This window comes from Delphinus delphis, chromosome 4, assembly GCF_949987515.2.
Source record: "Delphinus delphis chromosome 4, mDelDel1.2, whole genome shotgun sequence".
NCBI lineage: Eukaryota > Metazoa > Chordata > Mammalia > Artiodactyla > Delphinidae > Delphinus > Delphinus delphis.
Genome location: NC_082686.1, coordinates 115,417,433 through 115,444,978, shown reverse-complemented (window position 1 = coordinate 115,444,978; position 27,546 = coordinate 115,417,433). Strand labels below are relative to the sequence as shown.

The following is a 27,546-nucleotide window of genomic DNA, read 5'->3' as shown; positions in this document are numbered from 1 at the left end:
TAAGACACTGATGAAAGAAATTAAAGATGATACAAACAGATGGAGAGATATACCATGTTCTTGGATTGGAAGAATCGACATTGTGAAAATGACTCTACTACCCAAAGCAATCTACGGATTCAATGCAATCCCTATCAAACTACCACTGGCATTTTTCACAGAACTAGAACAAAAAATTTCATAATTTGTATGGAAACACAAAAGACACCGAATAGCCAAAGCAATCTTGAGAACGAAAAACGGAGCTGGAGGAATCAGGCTTCCTGACTTCAGACTATACTACAAAGCTACAGTAATCAAGACAGTATGGTACTGGCACAAAAACAGAAATATAGATAAATGGAACAGGATAGAAAGCCCAGAGATAAACCCATGCACATATGGTCAGCTTATGTTTGATAAAGGAGGCAGGAATGTACAGTGGAGAAAGGACAGCCTCTTCAATAAGTGGTGCTGGGAAAACTGGACAGGTACATGTAAAAGTATGAGATTAGAACACTCCCTAACACCATACACAAAAATAAGATCAAAATGGATTAAAGACCTAAATATAAGGCCAGAAACTATCAAACTCTTAGAGGAAAACATAGGCAGAACACTGTATGACATAAATCACAGCAAGATCCTTTTTGACCCACCTCCTAGAGAAATGGAAATAAAAACAAAAATAAACAAATAGGACCTAATGAAACTTCAAAGCTTTTGCACAGCAAAGGAAACCATAAACAAGACCAAAAGACAACCCTCAGGATGGGAGAAAATATTTGCAAATGAAGCAACTGACAAAGGATTAATCTCCAAAATTTACAAGCAGCTCATGCAGCTCAATAACAAAAAAACAAACAACCCAATCCAAAAATGGGCAGAAGACCTAAATAGACATTTCTCCAAAGAAGATATACAGATTGCCAGCAAACACATGAAAGAATGCTCAACATCATTAATCATTAGAGAAATGCAAATCAAAACTACAATGAGATATCATCTCACACCAGTCAGAATGGCCATCATCAAAAAATCTACAAACAATAAATGCTGGAGAGGGTGTGGAGAAAAGGGAACACTCTTACACTGCTGATGGGAATGTGAATTGGTACAGCCACTATGGAGAACAGTATGGAGGTTCCTTAGAAAACTACAAATAGAACTACCATATGACCCAGCAATCCCACTACTGGGCATATACCCTGAGAAAACCATAATTCAAAAAGAGTCATGTACCACAATGTTCATTGCAGCTCTATTTACAACAGCCAGGAGATGGAAACAACCTAAGTGTCCATCATCAGATGAATGGATAAAGATGTGGCACATATATACAATGGAATATTAGCCATAAAAAGAAACGAAATTGAGCTATTTGTAATGAGGTGGATGGACCTAGAGTCTGTCATACAGAGTGAAGTAAGTCAGAAAGAGAAAGACAAATACCGTATGCTAACACATATATATGGGATCCAGAAAAAAAAATGTCATGAATTACCTAGGGGTAAGACGGGAATAAAGACACAGACCTACTAGAGAATGGACTTGAGGATATGGGGAGGGGGAAGGGTAAGCTGGGACAAAGCGAGAGAGTGGCATGGCCATATATACACTACCAAATGTAAAATAGATAGCTAGTGGGAAGCAACCGCATAGCACAGGGAGATCAGCTCGGTGCTTTGTGACCGCCTAGAGGGTTGGGATAGGGCGGGTGGGAGGGAGGGAGACACAAGAGGGAAGAGATATGAGAACATATGTATATGTATAACTGATTCACTTCGTTATAAAGCAGAAACTAACACACCATTGTAAAGCAATTATACTCCAATAAAGATGTAAAAAAAATTCTTTTTCTTTAAGAGGGCCCCCAGAATTGTAGAAGCTTTAGGCCACACAGCACCTGGCTTGATGTAGAAGACCCAGAAAAACCAGCAGAAGCCTCGGGGGGAGGAAGGGGCCTGTCACCGACCTGCCCCAGCCTGAAGTCTGCTCCTGGGCTGGGGGCTGGTTTGCAGGCACCTGTGGAAGCTCAGCCAGCCCCAAGACCCCCATCTGCAGAGACCAGCCCTGGAGAAGGCTGCCTACCTGGAGGCCCCGCCACAGAGAGGAGGAGTTACCACTGTGAGCGTTTCCTCTGTGCCAGGCAGGGCGGCCCTGGCTCAGGGCTCACAGTGAGCGTGGGGCGTCAGGCTGGTCAGGTGCCCCACGTGGAGCACTGCTCACCCACCCACGCAGAGTGGCCCTGACGCCAGGCCTGTTAGTCATGCTTCACAACCACCCTTAGAAGTGATTCCTTTCTTTTTACAGATGAGGAAACTGGAGCTCAGAGAGGTTAAGTCACTGGCCCAAGGTCATCACAGCAGTGAGCAGAGCTGGGCATGGACGTGGGAATCAGAGGAAGCAGGAAACACTCATGGGCGTGAAGGGAGTGGGTGTAGTGAGCGCACTGAGCTTGGCCAAGCCCAGGAAGCTCACGTGAGGAAGGCCTCTGTGATGCCCCCGCCTTCCCCCGCAGTGGAGAGGAGAGGGATGGGAGAGCTAAGAGGTGTGGGAGGAGCCAGAACACGAAGGGCTTTGAATGCAGGGCCAGAAGCCAGCTATTTCTCCTGCGGGGCTGGGGCATCTGGTCAACTTGCAGGTGCCCCCCCCCACCGCTCCCCCACCCCGCCAGGTTTTCGTGACAGGGTGAAAATCATCTCTCAGGATTAGCCACTCCTAGTGAGATGGGAGATGGATGGGTCCCTGGCTGGACAGCTGGTGTTTGTCAAGCGGAGTCAATTTGAAGCTTTGTTTTTCCCCAGACGCTCCAAGGACAAAGTTGGTGGCAAGAGCTGAGCTCTGCTGAAGTAAAGAGATAAGATGACCAGTCCTGAGGTCAAGGAAAACGTCTCTGTCTTCACATGCGCAGGAAGGGTCCTTGGGGGTCAAAAAGGGAGGGGGCGCCCCCCTATAATAAGTGTGGACATGCACCCACAGTCCTCTGCAGTGGGATCCATCTTAGCAAAAAGTTGCGCACGCATCTTGGGGAGGGTCCTAGGACCAGTCAGATGTGGGAAAAGAAATGAGACCATTGGCCAAATGTAAACGAAGACCCGGAAGAACTGCCCTACATAAGACAATTTAACGGCCTCTACGGCCCTCCTCCTCATTAGGGAGGATGCCCACCGCCTTTCTCTCTGGGTGTGTATTTCTGCCTCGATTCTGCCTTAAACAATTTCTCCGCGTGTTCTCTCACATGTTATGCTGTGTTTCTGATAATAAACTCTGTACCTGTTTTTACAGCTTTTGCCTCCTTGAAACATTCTTGCTTTCAAATGGGGGCAAGTGTCAGGGCCACTTTGCTTCTAGCCTATAGCCCCCGGTGGTCTAGCGGTTAGGATTCCTGGTTTTCATCCAGGCTCCCCAGGTCCAATTCCTGGGTAGGGAACTAAGATCTCGCTTCAGGACCGCTCACTGCGGTCTCTCTGACATCACTAGGCCTGCCTGCTTCCGCCACCAGCAAGGGCCCGCTGTCCCACTGGCATCACCACCCAACAAGCAGCCTGGCCGGGCAGGCTCTGCTATGAACACAGCGGTCCGCAAGCTTCCTACCTCTTTGCCTGCTGAGTTCTTCAAACGCCAACTCAGACATCACCCCTCCCAGAAGTCCTCCCTGACTACCACACTCCCACGCCCCGCCACTGCTGAAGCCACGGGTTCCTCCACGTCGTGCGTGCACTGCCATGGGGGTGTCCGTCACCCACCAGCTTGTACGTCTGTCTCCACGACAGGACAGGGACCTTCCTGAAGGCAGGGGCACAGCCACACCATCTCTGTCTACAGTGACTTGCACACGGCCGTGCTCAGGAAGCCATACGTGAGTGAAACAGGGAAAGAACAAATGAGCCAACAGATGCTGGGACGAGCGAGTCCTGGCAGAGCCTGAGTGGCTTCAGCCAGAACCTTCAGGGCTCAGGTAAGCCTGATCTGCCGCCACTCAGGAGGCCAGCGGGGCACACACCCCGGGGCTGGCCGACAGCTCTCCTCAGGCTGGCCTGCCCTCTGCATCTGCTTCTCCTGGAGCTGACCAGATACCAGCGCCTCTGATGTGCGGGGTGATGGAGCTCACAGCGGCTCTGCCTGGGGTATGCATTTTCTGATGATCAAAATAACACTTTTACATCAGTGGGGCACTGAGGGGCAGAAAGAGTGGGGCAAGAGGCTGGAATAGGAAATGCAGCCTAGAATAGGGACATGATATTAGGTGTGTTCAACACACACACTTTTATCCTGGGTCACCAAGTATCTTCACAGAACTAGCCTGGGCTTATAACACGGATAGCCAGCATCAACCAACAGGTAGAGAATTAGTCACTGCTTTGAGGCACTGACTATCCTACTCCACCGTGGTGAGTTCTCCCCAGCTGATGCTGAGGCTAGGAAGCGTGACTTGTACGTCTTTGTGTCAGGCTGGCTTCCACCACCACATGGCATGTTCTCTAAATTTTGCTTAAGAAGGGTGGAATTATTTCCCACCCCTCCTTTACCTTTTCTCTGAGCCAGGCTTCCCCAGAACCTGTAGAGATGGTGGTGATGGGACTAGGGGCTGAGGGGTTTAGCCTGAGGCCGAGAGGCTGGGAAGTGCAGGTGGGGAATGGGCCCCCTGTGAGTGACCCCTGGCAGGGGCTGGAGAAAAGCCTGCACCGTAGGTCCGGCTGCCCTGCCCGAGACAGCACTGACCTTCTGTCCGAAGTAGAGCTTGGAGAAGGTGAAGGTCCTCAGGTGCACGTTCTTCTCCCGGATCTTAGGCTCGAGTTTCTCCCGGAACTTGTTTTCTATGATCATGCTTAGGTAGGGCCAGATGTGGGAGATGACCTGGGAGGACAGGAAGGGGCCTTTGGTGGTCAGGTCTGTGCTCCCTGCCCCAGACCCATGGCTGCTCAGGGTGGCCCTTATGCTGCAGCACTCATCTGCCTGCCTGACCCCCTATCCCATCTACCCACCTATCCGTCCATCTGTCCATCAGACATCGGATAACTACAGCCGTGGTTCTCACTCTTACAGTTAGATCCCAAGATTGGCTGTCATTTCGCAGCCCACCATGAAATAGTCACCCGCTAAACTTAACATGATGAGGCCCTTTAGTTCTGTGCTGAAACATAAGCTACCTGAACAACACTGTGGTGTAAACAAGAAGTAGCACGTGCCAGAGGTTTAAGAAGAAAAGAAAAGAAAAAAAAAGCCACAGAAGAGAAATTTAAGTTGTTTCCTGTGGATTTAATTTTTTTTCTAGCAATCGGGGAAGGCTGCCTGTAGCTGAGTTCTGCAGCAGGATGACTCATGGTGCTGGGAACCAAGTGTAGGACCTGGGGAGAGGGAAGGTGGTGGAGAGATGGAACCTGGTGGCAGAAGATGGTGAGCAGATGGTAAGGAGCGGGGAGAGGGAGTTGGTTGGGGGGGAGAGCAGCCCATATGTTCTGTTTGGGGCAAAGGCCTCTTCCATCTCTGGGACTTGGGCCTTAGTTTAAAGATGCAGCTCCTCCTTTACAAACCCTAATCAGAGGAGCCCAAAGGAAGTGCGGTTTCAGGGTTTAACGCCCCTATCCCTCTCAGGCCTCGATGAGCCAGGCATTGTGGTGTTTTAATTACCTCATTAATACTCACAACAACCCCACGAGGCAGGGACCATCATTATTCCCATCGCACAAAGGAGGGGACCAACTCTGAGACGTTAGGCAACCTGCTCGAGGTTGCACAGCCAGTGCCGCCAGATCCGGGCTGGGAACCCGGCGAAACCCTGGTTCCCTGATCACCAGGCTGCTTCGGTGATCAGGAGCTGCTGTCAACTCCCGAATCACTGCCTTCCTCTCCCCAGGATGCGCTGATCTCGGCCTGGTGGGCCTGCATTTTGCTCTGTGCTTCTCTGTACTTTTAAGTTTTCTGCTGTGGCCATGCATTAATTTCACAATAAAAAATAGTTTCTTTTTAGAAAAGAAAGTCATTGGTGATGAGAAGAACCCGGAGGGTGGGAAGAGCAAGCGACAGGCAGAAGGCCCCCACCCCAGCGACTAAGGGCCATCTCTGCTCCTCCCCGGGCAGGGCTCCCACCAGGACCGCCTTGTCCACGCACTGCCCGCCCCGTCCAGGCTTCGGGTGACTCAGCCAGGGCTGCAAGGGAAGACGAAGCCTGGAGTGAGGCCGGTGCCCCCAGGCCCACCCTGGCCTTACCTTGTTGGCCCACTCGACCCGCTCCACGTCCGGGAAGTGGATCTAGGGAACAGAAGCCCCGAGGGGAAGTTAGACTTGAGACCTGCCCGCCCTGCGGAACCAGGTGGGTTCCCACTCCCAAGCACAGAGCTGCACTGACTTACCCTGGAAACTGGAAGCTGGCCTGTCCTCAAGGAGTGCAGCAGGCGGCCAGGCGGGGGGACAACCAGCCCGAAGGCGCCCACGTGCAGCCTGACACTGACCTGACCTTGGCCTCCAGCTCCTGGCTCAGGAGGCACAGAGGGGCAGTTCTGCCACGACCCTCCGCCCTCCCCTCGCCCCTAGCCACCTTCCCAGTGGAAGCGCAGAACCCCAACCCGGGCCTTCCCCAGGGTGACACCCGAGTTTGCTTCTTGCAGATTCTGTCCCCCTTATTCCCTTTAATGACACAAGTAATCATAGCCCCTGTAGAAAAAATTAGCAAATACAGCTAAACGAAAGGGAAAAGCTTTTATGAGAGAACGCCGCCCGGTGATAGCTGTCATTACCAGGTTGATGCGTTTCCTTCCAGTCTTTTCCAGAAACCAGTATGTGCGGTTTCCACAGAAATTGAGGTCACAGTGCTTTTTTGCAGGCTGCTTTTTTCACTTAATATATTGTGATTGTGCTGACTCCAGAGGTAACTGGTGCCAATATAAAAGGCCAAAGGGCACCGTGTTGTTTCCAGGGGCAACTGGGGAGTGGACGTGCCCCTCCTTGGCTCTCGGCCCCCCCGTCCCCGGCAGGGAGGCCCCTGGGCCAGATCCTATGGTCACAGCACAGCTCCCTCCAGGGCCTGCTGGGTGAGTCCCGCCACATCCCTTGGGTGGGGGGTGGGGCGGGGTCCCTGAGGGGAATTGACAATCCTGTCGCCTAACCATCGCGTAACCTGATTCTGAGGGTGCCGAACCCCCTCCCCACAAGTCTCAGTCTCGGAATATGTCTGCTGAGTGCACTACCCACCCCTCACGAGGGCCGCCCCTGCACCACCACCAGGGTTTTCTGGGATGGACAGCGTAAGAGTGTATGGGTGCCCGGCACAGAACACGGATCAGTAAAACGGAAGGGACGGCCATCACTATCACCGTGCCGCAAGTCCCCGGAGGACGAGGCCAACTCCGGATCAGATCCGCGGTGGGCCTGGGACCTCCGAAGGTGGAGAAAGGGCCTGCCCTTCCCACCTGGGGGCTCGGAAGGCGCACTGTCCAGGGACTGAGTAAACGCGTCCATGCAGTTCACACACCTGGTGCAGTCCTGCCAAGTGCCAGGCCCTGAGCTAGTTCCGGGGATGCCCCGAGGGCCCAAACGCAGACCTAGGCCTAGGCCACTCGCCCAGGAGGAGACGGAGAGAGATTTCATTCTCTCAGGAGCAGTTTGTAACAGCCTTGACAGTTCAGGGGAGCTCAGTGCTTCTGAGACTCCTGGGACATCACGCCATTCGCCCAGCCTCAGTTTCCCCACCTCTGGGCAGTATGGCCCATACCAACTTGGAGAAGCGTCTAATATTCCCAGGTGCTGCCAGAAAAATACTGCCTGGTTCCCAGAAGGGGAGCCAGCCCAGCCCAGGAACAGAAGGGAATCATCGGAGGAGTAGGGGGCCAGGAGCCAGGGTCAGCCCGGCCAGTTCACCACACATGCACTGCAGCTGCCCTGGGCCAGGTCCCAAGCTGGGTTCCAGCCAAGTGTAGGGTGAGACCCTTCCATTTCTCCCTATTACACTCACTGCCCAGCACTGAAGTAAAAACTCCTGCACGTGGGTCTGAAACAGACCTCTTTCTCCATGGTGATTGCTCCATTCGCCACCCTCTTAGACTTCCCTTCTTCCAGGCAGCCTTTCCAGGTCGCTCAAGCTGGGGCTAGGTGTCCCTAGTACGTGTTGCTGCTTCTCCATCACAGCTTTCAACACACCTTATTAGAGCCGCTTGGTCTTCCACCTGCCTCCTTACCAGACCACAAGCTCTGGTGGGCTGACTCAGCCGTGCTTCCTGTTAGCACTTGTCCCTGGTGTATGAATGTCTTAATAACTATTTGTGGAATGAATGAATGTATGAATGAATGAATGCAAGGTCTTGTCCTCAAGGAGTGCTCAGGTTGGTGAAGGAAGCATGCAATTAACAGGCTATTCCAGTACAGGATCAGCACCAAGGTGGGGGAGGGGCACCGCCACAAAGGGGAGTTTGCTTACAGTGGGGCTGTCACTGGTGCCTCTGCTCCTCTTGTGCCCAAGCCTACGGGCTGGACCCCTCACACCCTTCCTGCTGTCCCAACACTGCACTTCCCATCCCGTCCCCACACACCCTATGTGCGTACCCCTTCCAACGTCCTGCACCCCCGTCCATGTGATTCTCACCCCGGGAAGCTGAGAAGCTCTGATCAGCTGAACCCTGGAAAGGTGATCCAGCTTTTGCCCACACTTGGGATCTAGTCAGACGCAGATTCCTGCACTGCCTCACGCCTACTGAATCAGTAGGCGTGGGCCTTCCAATTTATTCTTAACAAGTTCCTGGCGTGATCCTGAGGTTCAGTCAGGGTTGATGTGAGGTACCGATGACCTGCCCAACCCTGCATTAGAGTGACCCACACTCACCCTGACACTGAGGACAGCAATGGAATGCCCAGGGCCCACTCTGAGGACGTTGTCATGGTCTCTCCTGGCCACCCATGCCTATATTTGAGGCTCCTGTCTAAAAGATTCCCCCAGAGTGAGTCTGAACCCCTGACCAGAGCAGCGATTCAGACAAAGAAAATAAGAGACCATCAAGACAGCTTATTCTGCCTTAGGCACCTGTAGGGCCTCCCTGGGTCTGAATCTCAGCCATGTCATCCCTCCCCAGGGAGCCAACACAAGGGCCGGGCCACCTTCTTTGTGACTGCCCCTGAGTAAGTCCTGGACCAGGGAAGGAAATGTTGACATTCATGGGGCAGCTGCTTACACCATGCTTCCTCAATTCCATGAAGACAAATGAGTCTGTTCTCCCATTATAATCTGGACCTTTCCCTACTCCAAATTCTCAAAGTTATTCTACTTTTTTTTTTGCGGTACGCGGGACTCTCACGGTTGTGGCCTCTCCCGCTGCGGAGCACAGGCTCCGGACGCGCAGGCTCAGTGGCCATGGCTCACGGGCCCAGCCGCTCCGCGGCATGTGGGATCTTCCCGGACCGGGGCACGAACCCGTGTCCCCTGCATCGGCAGGCAGACTCTCAACCACTGCGCCACCAGGGAAGCCCGTATTCTATGTTTTTATCTACTGGTTTTGTGTTTTAGTTTTCGCATTTAAAATCTGTCTGGAATTTTTTTTATAGCAGGTGAGATAGGCGCATAATTTCTCTCCACACTCTCACTAAGGCAATTTTTTTTAAACATCTTTATTGGAGTATAATTGCTTTACAATTTTGTGTTAGTTTCTGCTGTATAACAAAGTGAATCAGCTATATATATACATATATCCCCATATCTCCTCCCTGTTGCATCTCCCTCTCACCCTCCCTATCCCACCCCTCTAGGTGGTCACAAAGCACCGAGCTGATCTCCCTGTGCTGTGCGGCTGCTTCCCACTAGCTATCTGTTTTACGTTTGGTAGTGTATATATGTCCATGCCACTCTCTCACTTCGTCCCAGCTTACCCTTCCCCCTCCCTGTGTCCTCAAGTCCATTCTCTATGTCTGCATCTTTATTCCTGTCCTGCCCCTAGGTTCTTCAGAACCTTTTTTTTTTTTTTTTTTTTTAGATTCCATATATATGTGTTAGCATACAGTATTTGTTTTTCTCTTTCTGACTTACTTCACTTTGTATGACAGACTCCAGGTCCATCTACCTCACTACAAATAACTCAATTTCGTTTCTTTTTATGGCTGAGTAATATTCCACTGTATATATGTGCCACATCTTCTTTATCCATTCATCTGTTGATGGACACTTAGGTTGCTTCCATGTCCTGGCTATTGTAAATAGAGCTGCAATGAACATTGTGGTACATGACTCTTTTTGAATTATGGTTTTCTCAGGGTATATGCCCAGTAGTGGGATTCTGGGTCGTATGGTAGTTTTATCTTCACTAAGGCAATTTTATAATAACATACAAAAAAGGAAGGAAGGGAGGGAGCGAGGGAGGAAAAGAAAGAAGCCCATGTTTCCTCCTAACTAGTGAAGCTACTTCCCTCACACATCAGCTTCCCATGTGTACATTGGTGTGTTTCAGGACTTGGCATTGACCTCCATGGTCTGTTTGCCTGTTTCTGCATCAGTACCACACTGTTTTAATCTCTACGGCTTTACAATATGATCTGGGTAGGGTGATTCCCCTCCTTTTGCTTTTCTTTTTCAAACTGATTTAGATAATAGTAGGTATTTATACTTCCATATGAATTTTAGAATCATCTTGTCAGTCTCCCTGCCAAAATCCTCCTGAGATTTTGATTGTTGTATTCCTGAATATATAGATTAATTTGTGGGAGGACTGATCTCTTTACTACATTTTGCATCCATGAACAGAATATTTCCCTTTATTTATTCACATTTGATTGTATTCACATTTAGGATCATAACTTTTTTTTCTACCAAAGTCCTGTACATTTTTTGTTACTTTGTGGGTTTTATAGTTATTAAAAATGGTATTTCATTTTCTGGGCAACTTTTGTTGAAAGTTGTTACTAGTTCTAATTGCTTGTTAATTCTCATAGGTAACTTACAAACATTTATAATCTCCAAATAATAACAATTTTTTTCTTTCCGCTCCCCATTCTTATCCTTACTTGCTTCTCTTGGCCAGTCCTCTGGTACTACGCAGGCACACTGGTGATAGAAAGCAGCTCTGTCTGGTTCCTGACCACAAAAGAAAGTTTCTCCAGGGCTTCCCTGGTGGCGCAGTGGTTGAGAGTCCACCTGCCAATGCAGGGGACACGGGTTCATGCCCCAGTCTGGGAAGATCCCACATGCTGCGGAGCGGCTGGGCCCATGAGCCATGGCTTCTGAGTCTGCGTGTCCAGAGCCTGTGCTCCGCAACGGGAGAGGCCACAACAGTGAGAGGCCCGTGTACCGCACAAAAAAAAAAAAAAAAAAGAAAGTTTCTCCATTAAGCACAATTTTTGTTATAGATTTTGGAGGACAGCCTCTATCAGACTGAGGAAGTTCTTTTCAATTCCTAAATTTCCAAGAGCTCTCATTATAAATGGGTATTGAACTATATTCAATACTTTCTCATATCTATTGAGATAATCATGTTATTTTTTTTCCTTTCATCCATTAATGTGGTCAACTTAACTGATATTTCTTTCTAAAACAGGACCATCACTAGTTCCCAGGATAAACCCTACTGGAAATACTTAGCTGGCCTGATATTTCATTTAGGCTTTATACACTAATGACCCAAAGTGATACCTACAGCTTTTGCTCTTGTACAATTCCTATCTGGTTTTGGTATAAAGATTTTATGATAAATTGTAAAATGAGTGGGACAGCTATCCTTATCCTCCTATTTTCTGAAACAACTTGTAAATATAGGAATTATCTGATCGATGGAATTTAGCATATCTTACCTCTGAAACCATCTTAGCCTGAGACTTTTGTGGGTGGTAAATTACCATGTCTCTCTGTAGAGGTTAACGGTGTATTCAAGGTCTACTGATCTTAGTCTGGTAATCTTGGCATTTATATTTTTCTAGAAATGTGTCTAGTTCATCCAGGTTTTCATGTGTCTTGATATATAGTCATTTACAATATTTTGCTCTTTTAATCTGTTATATCTGTAGTTATTTCTGCCTTTTTTCATTCTATATTTTATTTTCTATTTTTTTCATGATCAAGCTTGACAAAGTTTTGTCTATTATATTAATCTTTTGAGAGAATGAACTTCAGTTGTTAATAATTTTCTTTCCCCTTTACCTTTAAAAATTTTTTGTTCATTTTCATCCCTATATTTATCATTTCCTTCCTTACTTCTTATTTCTTTGATCGAAATCTGTTGTTCTTTTATGTTCTTAGGGTCAACTCTATGAGTTTTAGAGTTGAATCATTTATTTTCAGTTTTTCTTGTTTCATGATAAATTCAAAGTTATAAATTCCCTTACAATTTTTAACAGTTTTCATCATTATTCATCATTATTCAGCTCTCAGTTTTTGTAATTTCCATTATGACTTCCTCTTAAACAATGATTTTTTAAAATAGTAATATTTTAAAATATCTAGATGCACGAGATATCTATACCTATTTTTTTTTACCTAATTTAACTTCTTTATGATCTGAACAGTCTGTAGGGTGGCAATTCACTGGAATATAGTGATAATTCCTTGGTGGCCTGGCACATGATTAATTTCTATGGTTGTTCCATGTATGATCAAGTTATTAATCATTTCCTTTTAATAGTCTTTCGCTTACTTTTTAATAGTCTTTCGCTTACTTTTGCTTACTTTTTGTCTACTTGATTTTCCATGTTCAAAGAGGAATATAGTGATAATTCCTTGGTGGCCTGGCACATGATTAATTTCTATGGTTGTTCCATGTATGATCAAGTTATTAATCATTTCCTTTTAATAGTCTTTCGCTTACTTTTTAATAGTCTTTCGCTTACTTTTGCTTACTTTTTGTCTACTTGATTTTCCATGTTCAAAGAGGAATATATGAAAATTTTCAAGCCAAAATGCTGATTTATCTACTTCTCTATGCAGTTCTGTCAGCTGTTGGTTTATATTTCAGGTTTATATTATGCAGTACATATATGGCCATGATGATTATATCTTAATTATGGCTCCCTTTATGAGCATATAACATCTTTCTTTGTCTTAAAGATATATCCGAGTTACAGTCTATCTTGTCTAAGATGAAAATTGCTACTACAGCTTTCTTTTGCTTCAAAGTTACCCAGTTGTATTTTTTTCATCCTATTTTCAGCCTTTTTGAGTTCATGTTATTTAATACTCATCTTAATCCTTTATTAGACCCATTTTCCAGATAAGGAAACTGAGGCTGAGAGGTTACTTAGAATCACCAGCTGTGGAGTGCTACAGCTGTGACCCAGATCTACGTCTGTCTGTGCTTTTCCACTCCACCACTCACTCCTCTTAAGAAAACATTACATACCACTGTTTTCCTCTCTTACAGAAAGTCTAATTGGACAGAGGACTGCCCTCATGGGACCTGAGGCTTCACCGGTAGGCCATGCTTTCTAGCTAAGGGTTCCACAGACACTTTCATTTGATCCTCCTCATGCTGTATAAAGTGAACAGCAAAGATGCAATTATCCCTGTTTTACATATGAGGAGAGGCTCAGAGACTAGTACTTGCCAAGATCAGTCAGGTGACCAGAACTCAGATTTTCTCACCTGAGCCCAGCCTTCAAATCTTTCTCTCATCTGTTTCCCCTCCCCTTAAGCCATCTGAAATATCAACATTTGAAGTCCATTTCTCAGTGTTTTTCTAACCTATCCCTTTTGCATTTAAAATTCCATCGCTTTAAACCTCAGTTTTCTCAACCACAAGATGGGTACAATACTACCAACTTCACAAAGTTCCTGAGAAAACTAAATAAAACAATGCATGTAAGGAGCTCAGTACCCTTCCTGACTCAGAGTAAATGCTCCAGAAATGGTGATTCTTGATGGAAGTCGTACAGACCTCAGAGGTACGAACACTGACACTTCTGACCTCAGGTACATGCCAAGAACAAGATCGCATGGGTTGTGTGTCCAGTTCTGTCTGACCCAAAGCCTGGCAAATTCCCTGGGTCTCCTAGTGCCTGATGCTCTGCACTTTGGGAGACCACTGAGAAGGCGGAACAGAAGATGAGAAGAGGATAACACAGCACAAGTGGTTGAGGTGGAGGGGGAAGGACCACGTAGATTCTTGTTTCTCTGGCCTCCGCTGATTGGCTGAGAGATCTGTGCCCCCAGATAATGAGTCACAGATAGCCTGGGCCCAATGCCTGCGAGGCTCCACGGGAAACTCTGCCCAATGCAGGAGCTCCACAGTGAGGTGGGGCAAAGCAGCCCGGTCAGAGCCTCTGTGTGTGACTTTCCCTTGCCAGGTAAACAAAGGGAAGGCAGAAAAAGAAGCCACATGGCTCACTGTCAGACTGAGTCCTAAAGTCACTTTTGTACCAATTCCCACGAGGCTGGGGGTAGCCGGGAGTCCTTGGGACCAGCTAGGAAGAGAGACACTCAAACCACCAGGCAACGCAAAGGGCTAGACTCTGAGTTTGAGTGATTCTCAAACTTTTCTGTATAAAAACACCACCTGGAGAGCTGGTGAAAATGTGGATTCTTGGGCTTCCCTGGTGGCGCAGTGGTTGAGAGTCTGCCTGCCGATGCGGGGGACATGGGTTCGTGCCCCGGTCCGGGACGATCCCACATGCCACGGAGTGGCTGGGCCCGTGAGCCATGGCCGCTGAGCCTGTGCGTCCGGAGCCTGTGCTCCGCAATGGGAGAGGCCACAACAGTGAGAGGCCCGTGTACCGCAAAAAAAAAAAAAAATGTGGATTCTTGGTCGGGGCCTGGAAACTTGCATCTTTAACAAGTTCGCCAGCTTGTCCTGATCCTGGCGGTGGAGGATGTGGAAGCATGAGCACACAGGGCCCCCCAGGCTAGAGGACCTGTTCCAGCCCCGGAACTAGGTGGCTTTTCTGCTCCCTGGGGTTCCTGACCAAGGCTAGAGAGTCACAGCCTGTGTTTCCAGCTGTCACTCCTAGGAGAACATCAAATTCCTACCAGCAGCCTATGGCCCTCAATTCTTTTACAAATCTTTTGGACCACAAAGAGCAAAGGGAGGCAAAAGCTAACAGGTGAAAAACACAATATCACAATTCTGCCTAGCCTGAGGCACTGCCCTTGCCCCTAGAAGGTGTCCTCACTCCCTTCCTGCAGCCTCAGGTTTCTCCTGACCGAGAGGAGTGAAGCTTCTCATTCCTGTGCTGCCCATAGGATCTACAATCAAGGAGATAATGGACAAAAATCTACTTCTAAATGGAGACAGAGCTCTGGAAGGTTCGTCTCCATAGAAACATGAACACTCTTCTGACTGACGTAGTACAGGTATGAGCATTTCCCCGAAGCAGGCCTGGAAAATTCGAAAGTTGTCGGGGCCGTGGTCAAATCACCAGGATCTCAGATGCTTGCTATTCCGCCTGCAGGAGCCCTCGGGGAAGTTTCAGCAAGAAGGGGCCTCAGCCTGCATGGAAGGCCTCCCTAAACCAACACAGTCATGCTTCTTTAGTGCACTTGGGCCAAAGCCTTCCCGGCAAAGTGGGCTAATAATTTAATGATGGCATTTTTAGACGTTGTCAAGAGAGTGGTGGTAATGACAGCTTCGAGAGGAGAGAAAGATTGGAAATCAAAGTGAGTCTAAGAATTCCAGACTAGCAGAGGCCACCTACATGGCCCACATTGGTGCTTCCCTTTGGGTGGTCACGTGCTTTATCTCTTAAACTCTTTAGGAAAAATGATTCCATAGCAATTGAGGAAATGGAGCCAGAGTGACGGCTGCATCCCGTTGGGGGGTGGGGTCCACAGATGGGCTGGGGTTTGAGAAGCCTGGACAGGAGCTTCTTGCCACCAGACCCTCTCAGGAGGCAGGGGGATTGGAGAGCTTCACTTACAGAGCTTGCCTGTCACTAGGTGACCCCTGCTTGCTCCCTCACACAGGGACGGTGGCTCCTCCCATGGAAGCAGGTGTGTATGGACACAGAGAGACACACAGACAGACAGAGGTGGGTGGACACACACATGCAGACATACACACCAAGATATACACAGACACACAAAGACACATGTACACACACAGACGCACACACACACAGAACTAGAGACCCATCCACAGAATCACATGTACACATGTACAAAGACCCAGGTACACACCCTTTTTGCTAGGAAAAAAAAAAGAAAGACAGCCTCACGCCTCTGTTCCAAAGGGCTTTTTTTTTTTTGCGGTACGCGGGCCTCTCACTGTTGTGGCCTCTCCCGTTGTGGAGCACAGGCTCCGGACGCGCAGGCCCAGCGGCCATGGCTCACGGGCCCAGCCGCTCCGCGGCATGTGGGATCCTCCCAGATCGGGGCACAAACCCGTGTCCCCCGCACCGGCAGGCGGACCCTCAACCACTGCGCCACCAGGGAAGCCTGGCTTTTTTTTTTTTTTTTTTTTCAAGATTTTTTTTTGATGTGGACCATTTATTGAATTTGTTACAATATTGCTTCTGTTTTATGTTTTGGTTTTATGACCATGAGGCATGTGGGATCTTAGCTCCCAGACCTGGGATCGAACCTGCACCTCCTGCACTGGAAGCGCGGAGTCTTAACCACTGGACCACCAGGGAAGTCCCGCAAAGGGCATTTTTTTTCTCATTAAACTTTTTTAATGGGTCTCAAATTCTGTGACAGATTTTTGGTCAAGTTGTTTCAATTAAAAAGTACTGATTTTAAAAACTAATAACTTAAACTGCCACACACAAAACAAACGGTCCACAACACATTCTCCTTTCCTTCCGAAGGTTTTAGGATGCATTGTTATCATTAACCAGTCTTTTGCTATTAAACTTAAATGGCCAGTTGGACAAACAGTTCTGGGGCCGTTCTTCCACCACTGATTAAGACTGGGGTGGCAGGTATTGGGGATAACATTCATTTAGCCTTCTGAGCTTTCTGGGCAGACTTGGTGACCTTGCCAGCTCCAGCGACCTTCTTGTCCACTGCTTTGATGACACCCACTGCAGTCGTCTGTCTCATGTCATGAACAGCAAAAAGGCCCAGAGGAGGATAGTCAGAGAAGCTCTCAACACACATGGGTTTGCCAGGAACCATATCAACGATGGCAGCATCACCAGATTTCAAGAATTTGGGGCCATCTTCCAGCTTTTTCCCAGAATGACGATCGATCTTCTCCTTCAGCTCAGCAAACTTGCAGGCAATGTGAACTGTGTGACAATCCAGACAGGTGCATAGCCAGCACTGCTTTGGCCTGGATGGTTCAAGATAATCACCTGAGCCGTGAAGCCAGCTGCTTCCATCAGTGGGTCATTTTTGCTCTCACCAGCCACACTGCCATGATGAACATCTTTGACAGACACATTCTTGACACTGAAGCCCACACTGTCCCCAGGAAGGGCTTCACTCAAAGCTTCATGGTGCATTTCAACAGACTTCACTTCAGTTGTCACGTTGACTGGAGCAAAGGTGACCACCAGGCCAGGTTTGAGAACACCAGTCTCCACTCGACCCACAGGGACAGCGCCAATACCACCAATTTTGTAGACGTCCTGGAGGGGCAGACGCAAGGGCTTGTCAGTTGGGCGAGTTGGTGGCAGGATGCAATCCAGAGCTTCAAGCAGTGTGCTTCCACCGGCATTGCCATCCTTACGGGTGACTCTCCACCCCTTGAACCACGGCATGTTAGCACTTGGCTCCAGCATGTTTTCACCGTTCCAGCCAGAAATTGGCACAAGTGCTTCTGTGTCGGGGTTGTAGCCAACTTTCTTAATGTAGGTGCTGACTTCCTTTACAATTTCCTCGTATCTCTTCTGGCTGTAGGGTGGACCAGTGGAATCCATTTTGTTAGCTCCAACAATTAGCTGTTTCACACCCAGAGTGTAGGCCACAAGGGCATGCTCACAGGTCTGCCCATTCTTGGAAATACCTGCTTCAAATTCACCAACGCCAGCAGCAACAATCAGGACAGCACAGTCAGCCTGGGATGTGCCTGTAATCATGTTTTTTTTTTGTTTTTTTGTTTGTTTGTTTGTTTTTTTAGCGGTACGCGGGCCTCTCCTGTTGCGGAGCACAGGCTCCGGACGCGCAGGATCAGCGACCACGGCTCACAGGCCCAGCCGCTCCCCGGCATGTGGGATCCTCCCGGACCGGGGCACGAACCCATGTCCCCTGCATCGGCAGGCGGACTCTCAACCACTGCGCCGCCAGGGAAGCCCTGTAATCATGTTTTTGATGAAGCCTCTGTGTCCTGGGGCATCCGTCATGGTCACATAGTACTTACTGGTCTCGAATTTCCACAGGGAGATTTCAATGGTGATACCACGCTCGCGTTCAGCTTTCAGTTTGTCCAAGACCCAGGCATACTTGAAGGAGCCCTTCCCCATCTCGGCAGCCTCCTTCTCGAACTTTTCAGTGGTTCTCTTGTCGATGCCACCACATTTGTAGATCAGATGGCCAGTAGTAGTGGACTTCTCTGAACCTACGTGTCCAATGACAACGATGTGGATGTGGTCTTCTCCTTTCCCATTTTTGCTTAGGTTTAGCGGTGGCTTTCACGACACCTGTGTCCTGGCGGCAAACCCGTTGCAAAAAAGCCCAAAGGGCATTCTTATACACGCACTCCTGCCGACTCAACTGATGTTGCCGACCCCCTCCCCACCCGCAAAGAAGAGAGAAGACCCTTTTCCGGTGTCCTGCAGGGATGGGACACAAGGAGGCCACGCTGGGCTGTCGTCCTCCTGAGACAGGCCCTGCTCTGTGGCTGCCTCTGCAGTGGTTTCTCCTCTACCAGAAAACGGTCCCTCATTTCATTCGCTTTTCTCCTGATGAAGCACTGACTTTCATCCCTTTTTTTCTCTGTTCTTGCGAGGTTAACATTTAACCATGAAAACTGCTTTTAAATCTGCCCAACTCTTCTGCTTAACATCACCCTGCTAAAAGTGCCTTAAGGGAAACAATTGCTTTGCCAGCTTGGAATTCTGTCTAGCACTGTTCTAGAATCCATAGATTCCTTAACAGCACACCCAGCCTGAGAACTGGCCTGAGTCGGCTGGACCCAGCAGGACGACAGAGCAGATAAAACTCCAAAGAGAGTCATCGGTGAGGAGAATGCGGGTGCCAGGAGCCTGTCACCCTTGCTGAGGAATAAGGGCTCGGAGCAGAGACGGACTGCCCTGAGCTAGCTGCAGAGTCGTTTTGAGGAGACCTGGGTGTAATCCTAAGTCGTCAGAGAGTTCAGTGATCCAGTGAGGTCTGGTACAGCCTGGAGGGTAAAAAATTTATCCTCTGGGCTTCCCTGGTGGCGCCGTGGTTGGGAGTCCACCTGCCGATGCAGGGGATACGGGTTCGTGCCCCGGTCCGGGAGGATCCTACATGCCGTGGAGCGGCTGGGCCCGTGAGCCATGGCCGCTGAGCCTGTGCGTCCGGAGTCTGTGCTCCGCAATGGGAGAGGCCACAACAGTGAGAGGCCCGCATACCGCAAAAAAAAAAAAAAAAAAAAAAAAAAATTTATCCTCTTACTTATAAAACTAGTAAAAGGCCAAACATCATCATCTGCTTCATCCTCCTCCTCTGTGCTGATAAGGCCAAGGTGAGGTGGGAATGAGGATCTTTAAAGTCCTTAAGTTTTGACAGGTCGGTTTAATGTGTAATCTGTGTAAAGAACTGGAGAGACAGGGACTGAGATTTACATTGCAGACGTTCACTGTGGCATTCATGCCACAGATTTTTTTTTAAATAAATTTATTTTATTTGTATTTATTATTTTTGGCTGCGTTGGGTCTTCGTTGCTGTGCGCGAGCTTCCTCTAGTTGCGGCGAGTGGGGGCTACTCTTCGTTGCGCTGCACGGGCTTCTCATTGCAGTGGCTTCCCTTGTTGCAGAGCACAGGCTCTAGGCACACAGGCTTCAGTAGATGTGGCACGTGGGCTCAGTAGTTGTGGCTCGTGGGCTCCAGAGCACAGGCTCAGTAGTTGTGGCGCACGGGCTTAGTTGCTCTGCGGCATGTGGGATCTTCCCGGACCAGGGCTCGAACCCGTGTCCCTCGCATTGGCAGGCGGATGCTTAACTACTGCGCCACCAGGGAAGCCCCACAGACTTTTATTGAATGCCTATATGAACTGGGCACTGAGTGAGGAGCTGAGTGTACAGACAGGAACAAGAAACACACCTGTAAAGAACATTCGATCTGGAGGAAAAGTTGGACATAAAAATAGGTAAGTGCAAATCAACACGGGAAGTGGAGTGGGTGTGAGAGAAGGGTTCCAGTACGGGTGCCTGAGCTTGGACTTGAAGGAGGAGTCAAGGGAGTCAGACTGACAGATCAAGGGAGAAATTCCAGACAGACAGAGGAAACCCCACCCACCTCGGCCTGCCACAGAAACAGAGCAAACTGGGACGTAACCAAAATAGTGATGTTACAGAAATGGTCAGGTAACTTCTGGTCTATTCGTATTAAGGATATCATAATCCTTAAGAATGTTTTTGAAGAATGTTTGTAAGACAATGTTAAGGACATAAAAACAAAAAATTTTTCAAAGGTACAAGTTTTCAAAAGACTTTTCATAGACCTTTTATACAAAGGAAGTGCACCCAAACATAGGGTGTATCTCCGGGTGGCAGGAACGTAAATGCTTACTCTAATATTTACTTGTGGACCATTTCCAAATTTTCTAACATGGGGATATTTGCACTTTTATAACCGGAAAAATGAGATTTTTAACCAGTTACTTTAGAAAGTAAACACAGTACGGGCAAAAGAATGGAGTGGGTGAATCTGGGGTCTTGAAACACCCCGTGTCCGGCTGAGTTCCTTGGTTTTTCACTGTGAGCATTTCAAGGACCAGTGACCCCGGGCACACTGGGATGGGACTTCTCAGTCCCACCTGGCATCCTACAGAAAGAGGGTACACCGGAGCTGAGCCCTGACTCCCAGTGTGGCCCAAGGGACGCAAGTCTCATCCCCTTGACTTGAAGTGACAGGGTGTGTAAAGAGAACAGGGCTTTGTCCCTTTAATAGTTCCCACTGGGGCAGGAAACATCTTAACTGTCTCTTCTTTATTTGCCATAGAGGAAGGGGAGTGGGGAAGCACTTTCCTCCAGCACGTGGGGACACTTCTGGGCTATGAACTCTAGGTTTCCTGAGATTTAAAAACCCTTGGGACTCCGCCAGGAGAAGTAACTCTGAATGGCGGGGTGGGAGCAGGCAGAAGGGCAGGCAAGGCCCCAGTCCCCTGCTCCTCTGTGTGGCTGGGTGGCGGCCTTCACGGGTCATCGGGGCGCAGCTCACACCTCCCAGTGGCTCCCCCAAAGTCACTGGGGACATTCCCACAGAGGGGCCGGCTCTGCCTGCTGTCTCGGGCTCAATGAGCAACCCATAAACATGGGGCAGGGCAGGGCAGATCGGCCACAGATCCGGGAGGCAGCCTTGGAACTCCAGCCAGGGCCCAGGCCTCGGGGGCGGGGAGGCATCAAGCAGCAAAAGTTACCCCAGGAAGGGTCTTGAAGAGCCCAGAGCATGAAGGACTGACTCTGAAGACCAGACGGGAAGTTTCTGGAGCACTAGAGCTGGAATTCCATGAACGGAACCCCAGGAAGGGTTGAGGGCCAGGCAGGAGTCTCCGACGGGTGCTGCCCCCGGCAGCCGTCCATCCCTGGAGCCATGTTTGCTGCTGGGCCATTTGGTAATGAGTTTCGTATTAGAAAAAGGGAGAGTTAGGAGGCCTGGGAAATTGAGGAGGATACAGTGACAGCCCCCCTCAGCATGTACTCGTGCCAGGCTTCGAACAAGCAGCTTTTCAGACTCAACTCATCGCAAATGCATGTAGAAACTGAGCCTTCGAGGCCGACAGCTAGGTGAGTGGTGGAGCTGGGGTGTCACCAGCTCTGTGGGATCAAGGGTTCCAGTTTGGTCACTGTGCTGTCCACGGCCCCCAGCCCTGGCAAGGTGGGCTGATCGAAGAGGCTCCTTATTTCTTTCTTTTTTTTTTTTTTTGCGGTACGCGGGCCTCTCACTCTTGTGGCCTCTCCCATTGCGGAGCACAGGCTCCGGACGCGCAGGCTCAGCGGACATGGCTCACGGGCCCAGCTGCTCCGCGGCATGTGGGATCTTCCCGGACCAGGGCACGAACCCGCGTCCCCTGCATCGGCAGGCGGACTCTCAACCACTGCGCTACCAGGAAAGCCCAAGGCTCCTTATTTCTTGAAAAATATGTCTAAAAACTGACTGAGAGGAACATTCGCATGTAAACAGCAGGCAGCAGCCGCTCCCCTGTTCAGAAGACGAACTGCCTTCTCTCCATGTGGCCAGGCCACGTCCACAAGCCAAGGGGCTCCCCAGCATCTTCACTCGTGACCCCTTCTAAAGCAGAAGAATCCTTTCCTTGAGCTGTATGTTCCATGGAAGGGAACCAGAGGAGGAGCAGGCCTCTCAAGTTGGACCGGAAACAACCCCCTTTAACAGGTTTTTACAGGTGGGGACAATGAGACCCAGTGAGGGAAAGCAACTTCTCTGACCACCCTGAGGCAGCAGCTTGGAGCGAAGTGTTGAGAAGGAGTCTAATGGGGCTGGAAAGAACAGCTCCATTGAGAACGGACCGCTGTGGCCTGGCAGGGGAGAGCGATGGCCTCTGGGCTCTGGCTCAGCCTGGCCTTGGCCTCCGTCCCCTCACAGGGACTTGGTGCAAATTAGAGCAAGGTGCACACACAGTTGGGCAAGCAGCAGGGGGGTTGGGATCCACCCTCATGCGCTGGGTGCTGGGTGATGACTTGCACGGCTGCGAGGCCCTCAAGACCTTTTCTTCAACCCCCTGACTACTGGTTAATTAGTAAAAATACTTCTCAAAGGAGGTCAGAAGCCATCAATCCCCATTCATGCAAGAACACCAGTTCTTAAAACAGGAAGGAGTGTGCTGAAAGGTCCACGTGTAAGATAGAGACACCATGCTCTGAAATTGTGGACAAGGGTCACTCTGTCCCTACCACACGGGAGCCACGTCCCTCTGTCTTCATAAACAGTGTGTGTCCTCAGGAGGCAGGGAGAGGCCAGAAGAAGGATATTCAACCAAGTAGGTTCCAGATTTTCCACATCATCCTTGGGCTTGGAAACCTTCCTGAGGCGGGTCCAAAAGCCCACATTTACGTCTACGTGCGTGCTCTTCCAGGTGTTCACACAGACAACCCACTTCCCCAGACCTGCATCACATTCTGGATTCCCAGTCCCAGTAATGGGCACCCAGCTCCCCAAATCAGAAAGCAGAAGGCCCTGATCCCTCCCTCACTGCACTCTAGAGGCCACCAAGCACCTGGAGTCCGCCTCCGCACAGCTCTCACCCTCAGCTCTTAGTCTCCACTACGGCCATCTTGGCTCAAATCACTTTCTCAACTGGTCTCTTTCCTCCAGCTTCACTCCTCCCTGCATGCTGCTTGTTCCAGGGCCTTTCCTAAACCTTGCCCAGACTCCTTTCAGCCTTCAGAATCAGCCCCAACCTCCATCAGACCTGCCTCAGTTTGGCCCCTGTCCCTCAGCCTACACCGCACACGTCAGCCAGGCCGAACCACACAGTAGCCCTCAGATACCAGCCGCACAGCGCCTCCATGCTGTGCTCGCAAGCCCCCTTCCGCTTGGACTGCCCTTTGGGTACCACTGCCTCAATCTCAAAGGTTATCCAGGCCCTGGCTCAGCAAACTGGCCAGCCAAGCCTGCCAGAAGGGTCTGGAGAACATAGGCGGAGGCCAGGCCCTTCCCAGGACCCTGCCAAGGAGGCAGGAGGCTGTGGTCTGGGGACAATCTGATGTGGAAACCAGGTAGGGTGCCCTTCCCTCCAGGCCTTTGACCCCGGACTGGACCCTGTTCAGACTCCTGTTTCCAGCTTCCCTGAGACCTCTATGGAACTACCTGTTACGCATCTGCCTCCCGCCCCAGACTGCCCTCTTGGGAGGTGAGACACCGTCGTCTTCCTCTGTGTGTCCCTGCACCCAGCTGTGTCAGGCCTGGGGTGTGGTTTATGGGGGTGAGAACCAGGAGAACTTGTGCTCTGTCTCATCCATCAGGCTGAGCTCCCTGTTGGCTATGTCCACGTAGTTCCGGGGACCCCTCCCCCAAGAGGAGCCAGAACGGTTTCTATGGCATTTGTGGGTGGGGGGTGTTGGGGGATTGGGGGTGTCAAGGCCCCTACAGATTCTGATTCTTACCCCAATTTCAGAAACGTTGCCTTTGCATACAGCTAAGTGTCTGGAGGCCTCCCTAACACCAGGAGGGGCAGAAAGAAAGGGATGTCACTTGGTGAGGTATCACGGGCCCACCCTCGTGGGCTGAGGCTGCCATGGGGGTCATGACAGAGGTCTGACAGGCAGCCTGGGCTCCCTCAACAGTGAACAAGGAGTGTGAACAGGTCCAAGCCTGCTCTCTGTGTCCACATTTTCCACGATCACAAGCCATCAATCCCCTTTCATGCAAGAAAACCAAGGTCTGGGCGAGACAGGCCCCAAACACTGTCTCCATGGCTGCTACCCAATATATATGCAAACCTATTTACAAAGCTTTACTGTCAGTCCATATATTAGTATTATGGGCTAAATTCTGTTTCCCAAAATTTATATGTTGAAGTCCTAACCCCCAGTCCCTTAGAATGTGACTGTATTTAGAAATAGGGTCTTTATAGAGGTGATTAAGTTAAAATGAGGCCATTAGGGTGGGCCCTAATCTAACCTGACTGATGACCTTATAAGAAGAGGAAATTCAGACACAGGTAAGTATAGAGGGAAGACCATGTGAAGACACAGGGGAAGATAGCCAACTACAAGCTAACGAGAGGCCTCAGAAGAAACCAACCCTGCTGACGCCTTGATCTTGATACATTTCTGTTGTTTAAGCCACCCACTCCGTAGTACTTTATGGCAACCCTGGAAAACTAATGCAATAAGGCTTAATTTCTCTTTTAACATAAAATAAGTATACACAGGCCTTTCTAATATCTTCTCAACCCACTTCAGATGTTACTGTCATGGGCAAGTGTGAGGAACCTATAGCCTGGCTGGATTTTAGAGTACAGGCCTCAAGCCAGGGGAAATGAGGGGTCTGGTGGCCTCTGGACACCTCTCCCTGTGTGCCTGAATGTTTCTGGAAGAAATCAGAGACAACCAACACCAGTTCATCATCCAGAGAAGGGGGTTTGCTGCAGACCAAGTCTTAGACTGAATGCCCCTCTTGCAGTTGGTGGCCCAAACTCACCTGATCATAAGACTCACTGAGGTTCCTCAGTCCCACCTGGGGGTTGTGAGGTGAGGCCTAAAACTTGTTTTTATTAAGTGGGCCAAGTGATTCTCAGGACCCAGAAGCCTTTGAGAAGCCATAGTCCAGGCCATTCCACACCAGGAGATGGTTTTGTAGCTGTAGAGTGTGAGTGTGTGTGTGGGTGTGTCTCGGTGCGTCTGAGCATCTCTACCAGGCGAGGGAGCGAGAGAAGCCCGCGAGCCAGCGCGGCGGCCGCCGGCCTCTCCCCTCCCCCCTGGCAACCCCATCCCGGCACTCCCATCTCGAGCCCCTCCCTCTGACCGGGCCTCTGCCAAAGGCAACCAGTCTGCCAGCTTCTGTCACAGCTGTATTTGTCAGCGCTGTGCCCTGCGTTTCTTCTTTCACTCAACAGGCGGGTGGAAGAAGTGTCTACTGCTTCCCTCACGAGTTAACTTTGCAGAGTCCCAGACGCCCTTGTTTTTCTCCTGGGTGTGGCCCGTCCGTAATTTTTCTCCCAGGTTCTGGGCCCTCAGGTGAAACCCAGGTTCCCGCTGCCAGCACAGCCGGACCAGAAGTGGCAATGAGGCCGAGGGGCGCCGCGGCGAGGGACACGGCCACCGCCCCCAGGGTTTCTGCGCCGCGATCCGTGGGGGACCAGGTGTGCGGGTCTCCAGGCTCCCTCCCTCCCTCGGGTCTGCGCGCCCCAGCTCCCCGGAAGACCGCAGGTTCCTTTCCGAACCTTCAAGGGCATCCGCCCCACCTCCGACCCCCGCCCGGCTCGGCCCGGCTCACCCAGGCGGGTAGGTGCTGGCCCCGCAGCTCGCGACTGATGAACTGGCGTTCGTTGTTTAGGAATTCGAAGGCGGCCGCCAGGCGCCCGAGCTTCCCGAGGCGGTTCCTGCGCCACCACATCCACCCTAGAGTGCCGAGCAGCAGCCAGGTGAAGCTGATCCCCAGGTAGCCGGCGAGATAGACGGGCACCAGGTAGAACAGCAGGCGCGCCGCGAAGGTGCAGAGCTCGGGCAGCAGCTGGCTGGACAGGCGCGGCTCGGGGCCCGGCGCGCGCTCGGTCCCCCGGGCACCAGGGGCGCCGGGGGCGCAGGGCTCCTCCGCTGGCATCTCTTCGTCTCCGTCTGCCCTTTCCGAGAGCTTCACCTGAGGTCAGGTCCGCGAGCCGCGACGCCCGGTCACATCTGTCCTCCAAGGGGGAGGCTGGCTGACTCCCTGGCTGACTCGCCCGCGCAGTTTCCGCGCCCCAAACTCCGAGTTCTAAACTGGGAATCCGCTGAGCCGCCGCCGCGCTCCCTTCCTCGCCCAGCCCGCAGCTCCGGATGTCTCCGCCCCCGGGGGCGGGCCCAGGAGGAAGGGGGCGGGGTCAGGCTGCTCAGCGGGCGCCAAGGAGGTGTAAAAAAGCAACCTTGTGTTGAGGCAGCCTTCAGACGCAGTGTCCCGCGCAGGCATCCGAAGAGGTTGCAGTTGCCACACCCAGGTCCTACCCCAGGCAGTTGATGACTCACCGAGGCATGTGGACAAATGGGTTGTCATGGATAAACATCACCTAAAACCTGTTTCCTACACCCAGTCTGCAATGTGCAGGCGAATGTAGTAGGCTCTTACCTGGGCATTCGAGGGCCTCCCAGCCCCAGGGTGGGCCCCGCCCTGTGTCTGAGCTCCCTGGGTGGACCTTAGAGCCCTGTATCGCTGCCCCCTCCTCTTGCACCTATAAAGCTTAGACCTAGCGCCCCGCCCCACCTGGTCGAGCTCAGGGTCCTTCCTCTGCCCCACAGCACTCTCTACCCTGCACTCCCACCCTCTGTGCTGGGTGTCAGTTTGGAACATCCTTCTCTGCATCAATCAGATCGGGAGTTTCCCGGGCCGGGCCAGTCCTCCTCATTTGGGGGCGCCCGGTACCGCCAGCGATGGTGACTAACAAGAGAAATAATGAGCAAGCCCTGGGGTGCTCGGCGGCCAGTTGTGAAGCCCAAGGTTTCTACCTAATCCTTTCTGAATGATCAGAGCAGGTGAAGGTCTTGTGGGTGACATGCATTTTAGGCGGCTCACCTGAGTGAGCACGTCGATTACTGGAATGTGATTTTGGAGTTGACAAATGATTTGGAATTATTCTACACTCTTTCAGTAGTTTTACTGAAGGACCAGACCCAACGGACAGCAAGCACAATGTAACTGAATTCTCTTTTCCTCTGTCCTTCAGGTATCTCTCTGTCTTTCTGGCTTTTTCCTTCCACTTTCCTGGATAAAATTACTGGCTGTGATGAGTTTTTTCAGCAACACGTGTGTTCCTAGTGGTCATAATAGCTGGACCCTCCTCTGTTGTTCTTGGTCTTCCAGGACTGGCCAAAGCAGAAGCTGAAACTTCCCAGCTTAACATTCTGTTACACTACATTTCCCAGGGTAAC

General features: G+C 50.5%; 1 protein-coding gene and 1 pseudogene across 1 annotated transcript in view; both read right to left on the bottom strand.

Annotated features, from left to right (window-relative positions):
* ESYT3 (extended synaptotagmin 3) overlaps positions 1-26,436 on the bottom strand; it is a 57,580-nt gene extending 31,144 nt beyond the window's left edge. The window contains exons 1-3 of the mRNA XM_060010054.1: positions 25,922-26,436; positions 6,193-6,234; positions 4,705-4,839 (exon numbers count right to left, since the gene is read on the bottom strand). Coding sequence (XP_059866037.1) covers positions 4,705-4,839; positions 6,193-6,234; positions 25,922-26,248 — 504 coding nt within the window. The 5' untranslated portion in view covers positions 26,249-26,436. The remainder of the gene's footprint in view (positions 1-4,704; positions 4,840-6,192; positions 6,235-25,921) is intronic.
* LOC132424265 (elongation factor 1-alpha 1-like) lies at positions 16,562-18,343 on the bottom strand (annotated as a pseudogene).
* Positions 26,437-27,546: the final 1,110 nt, after the last annotated feature.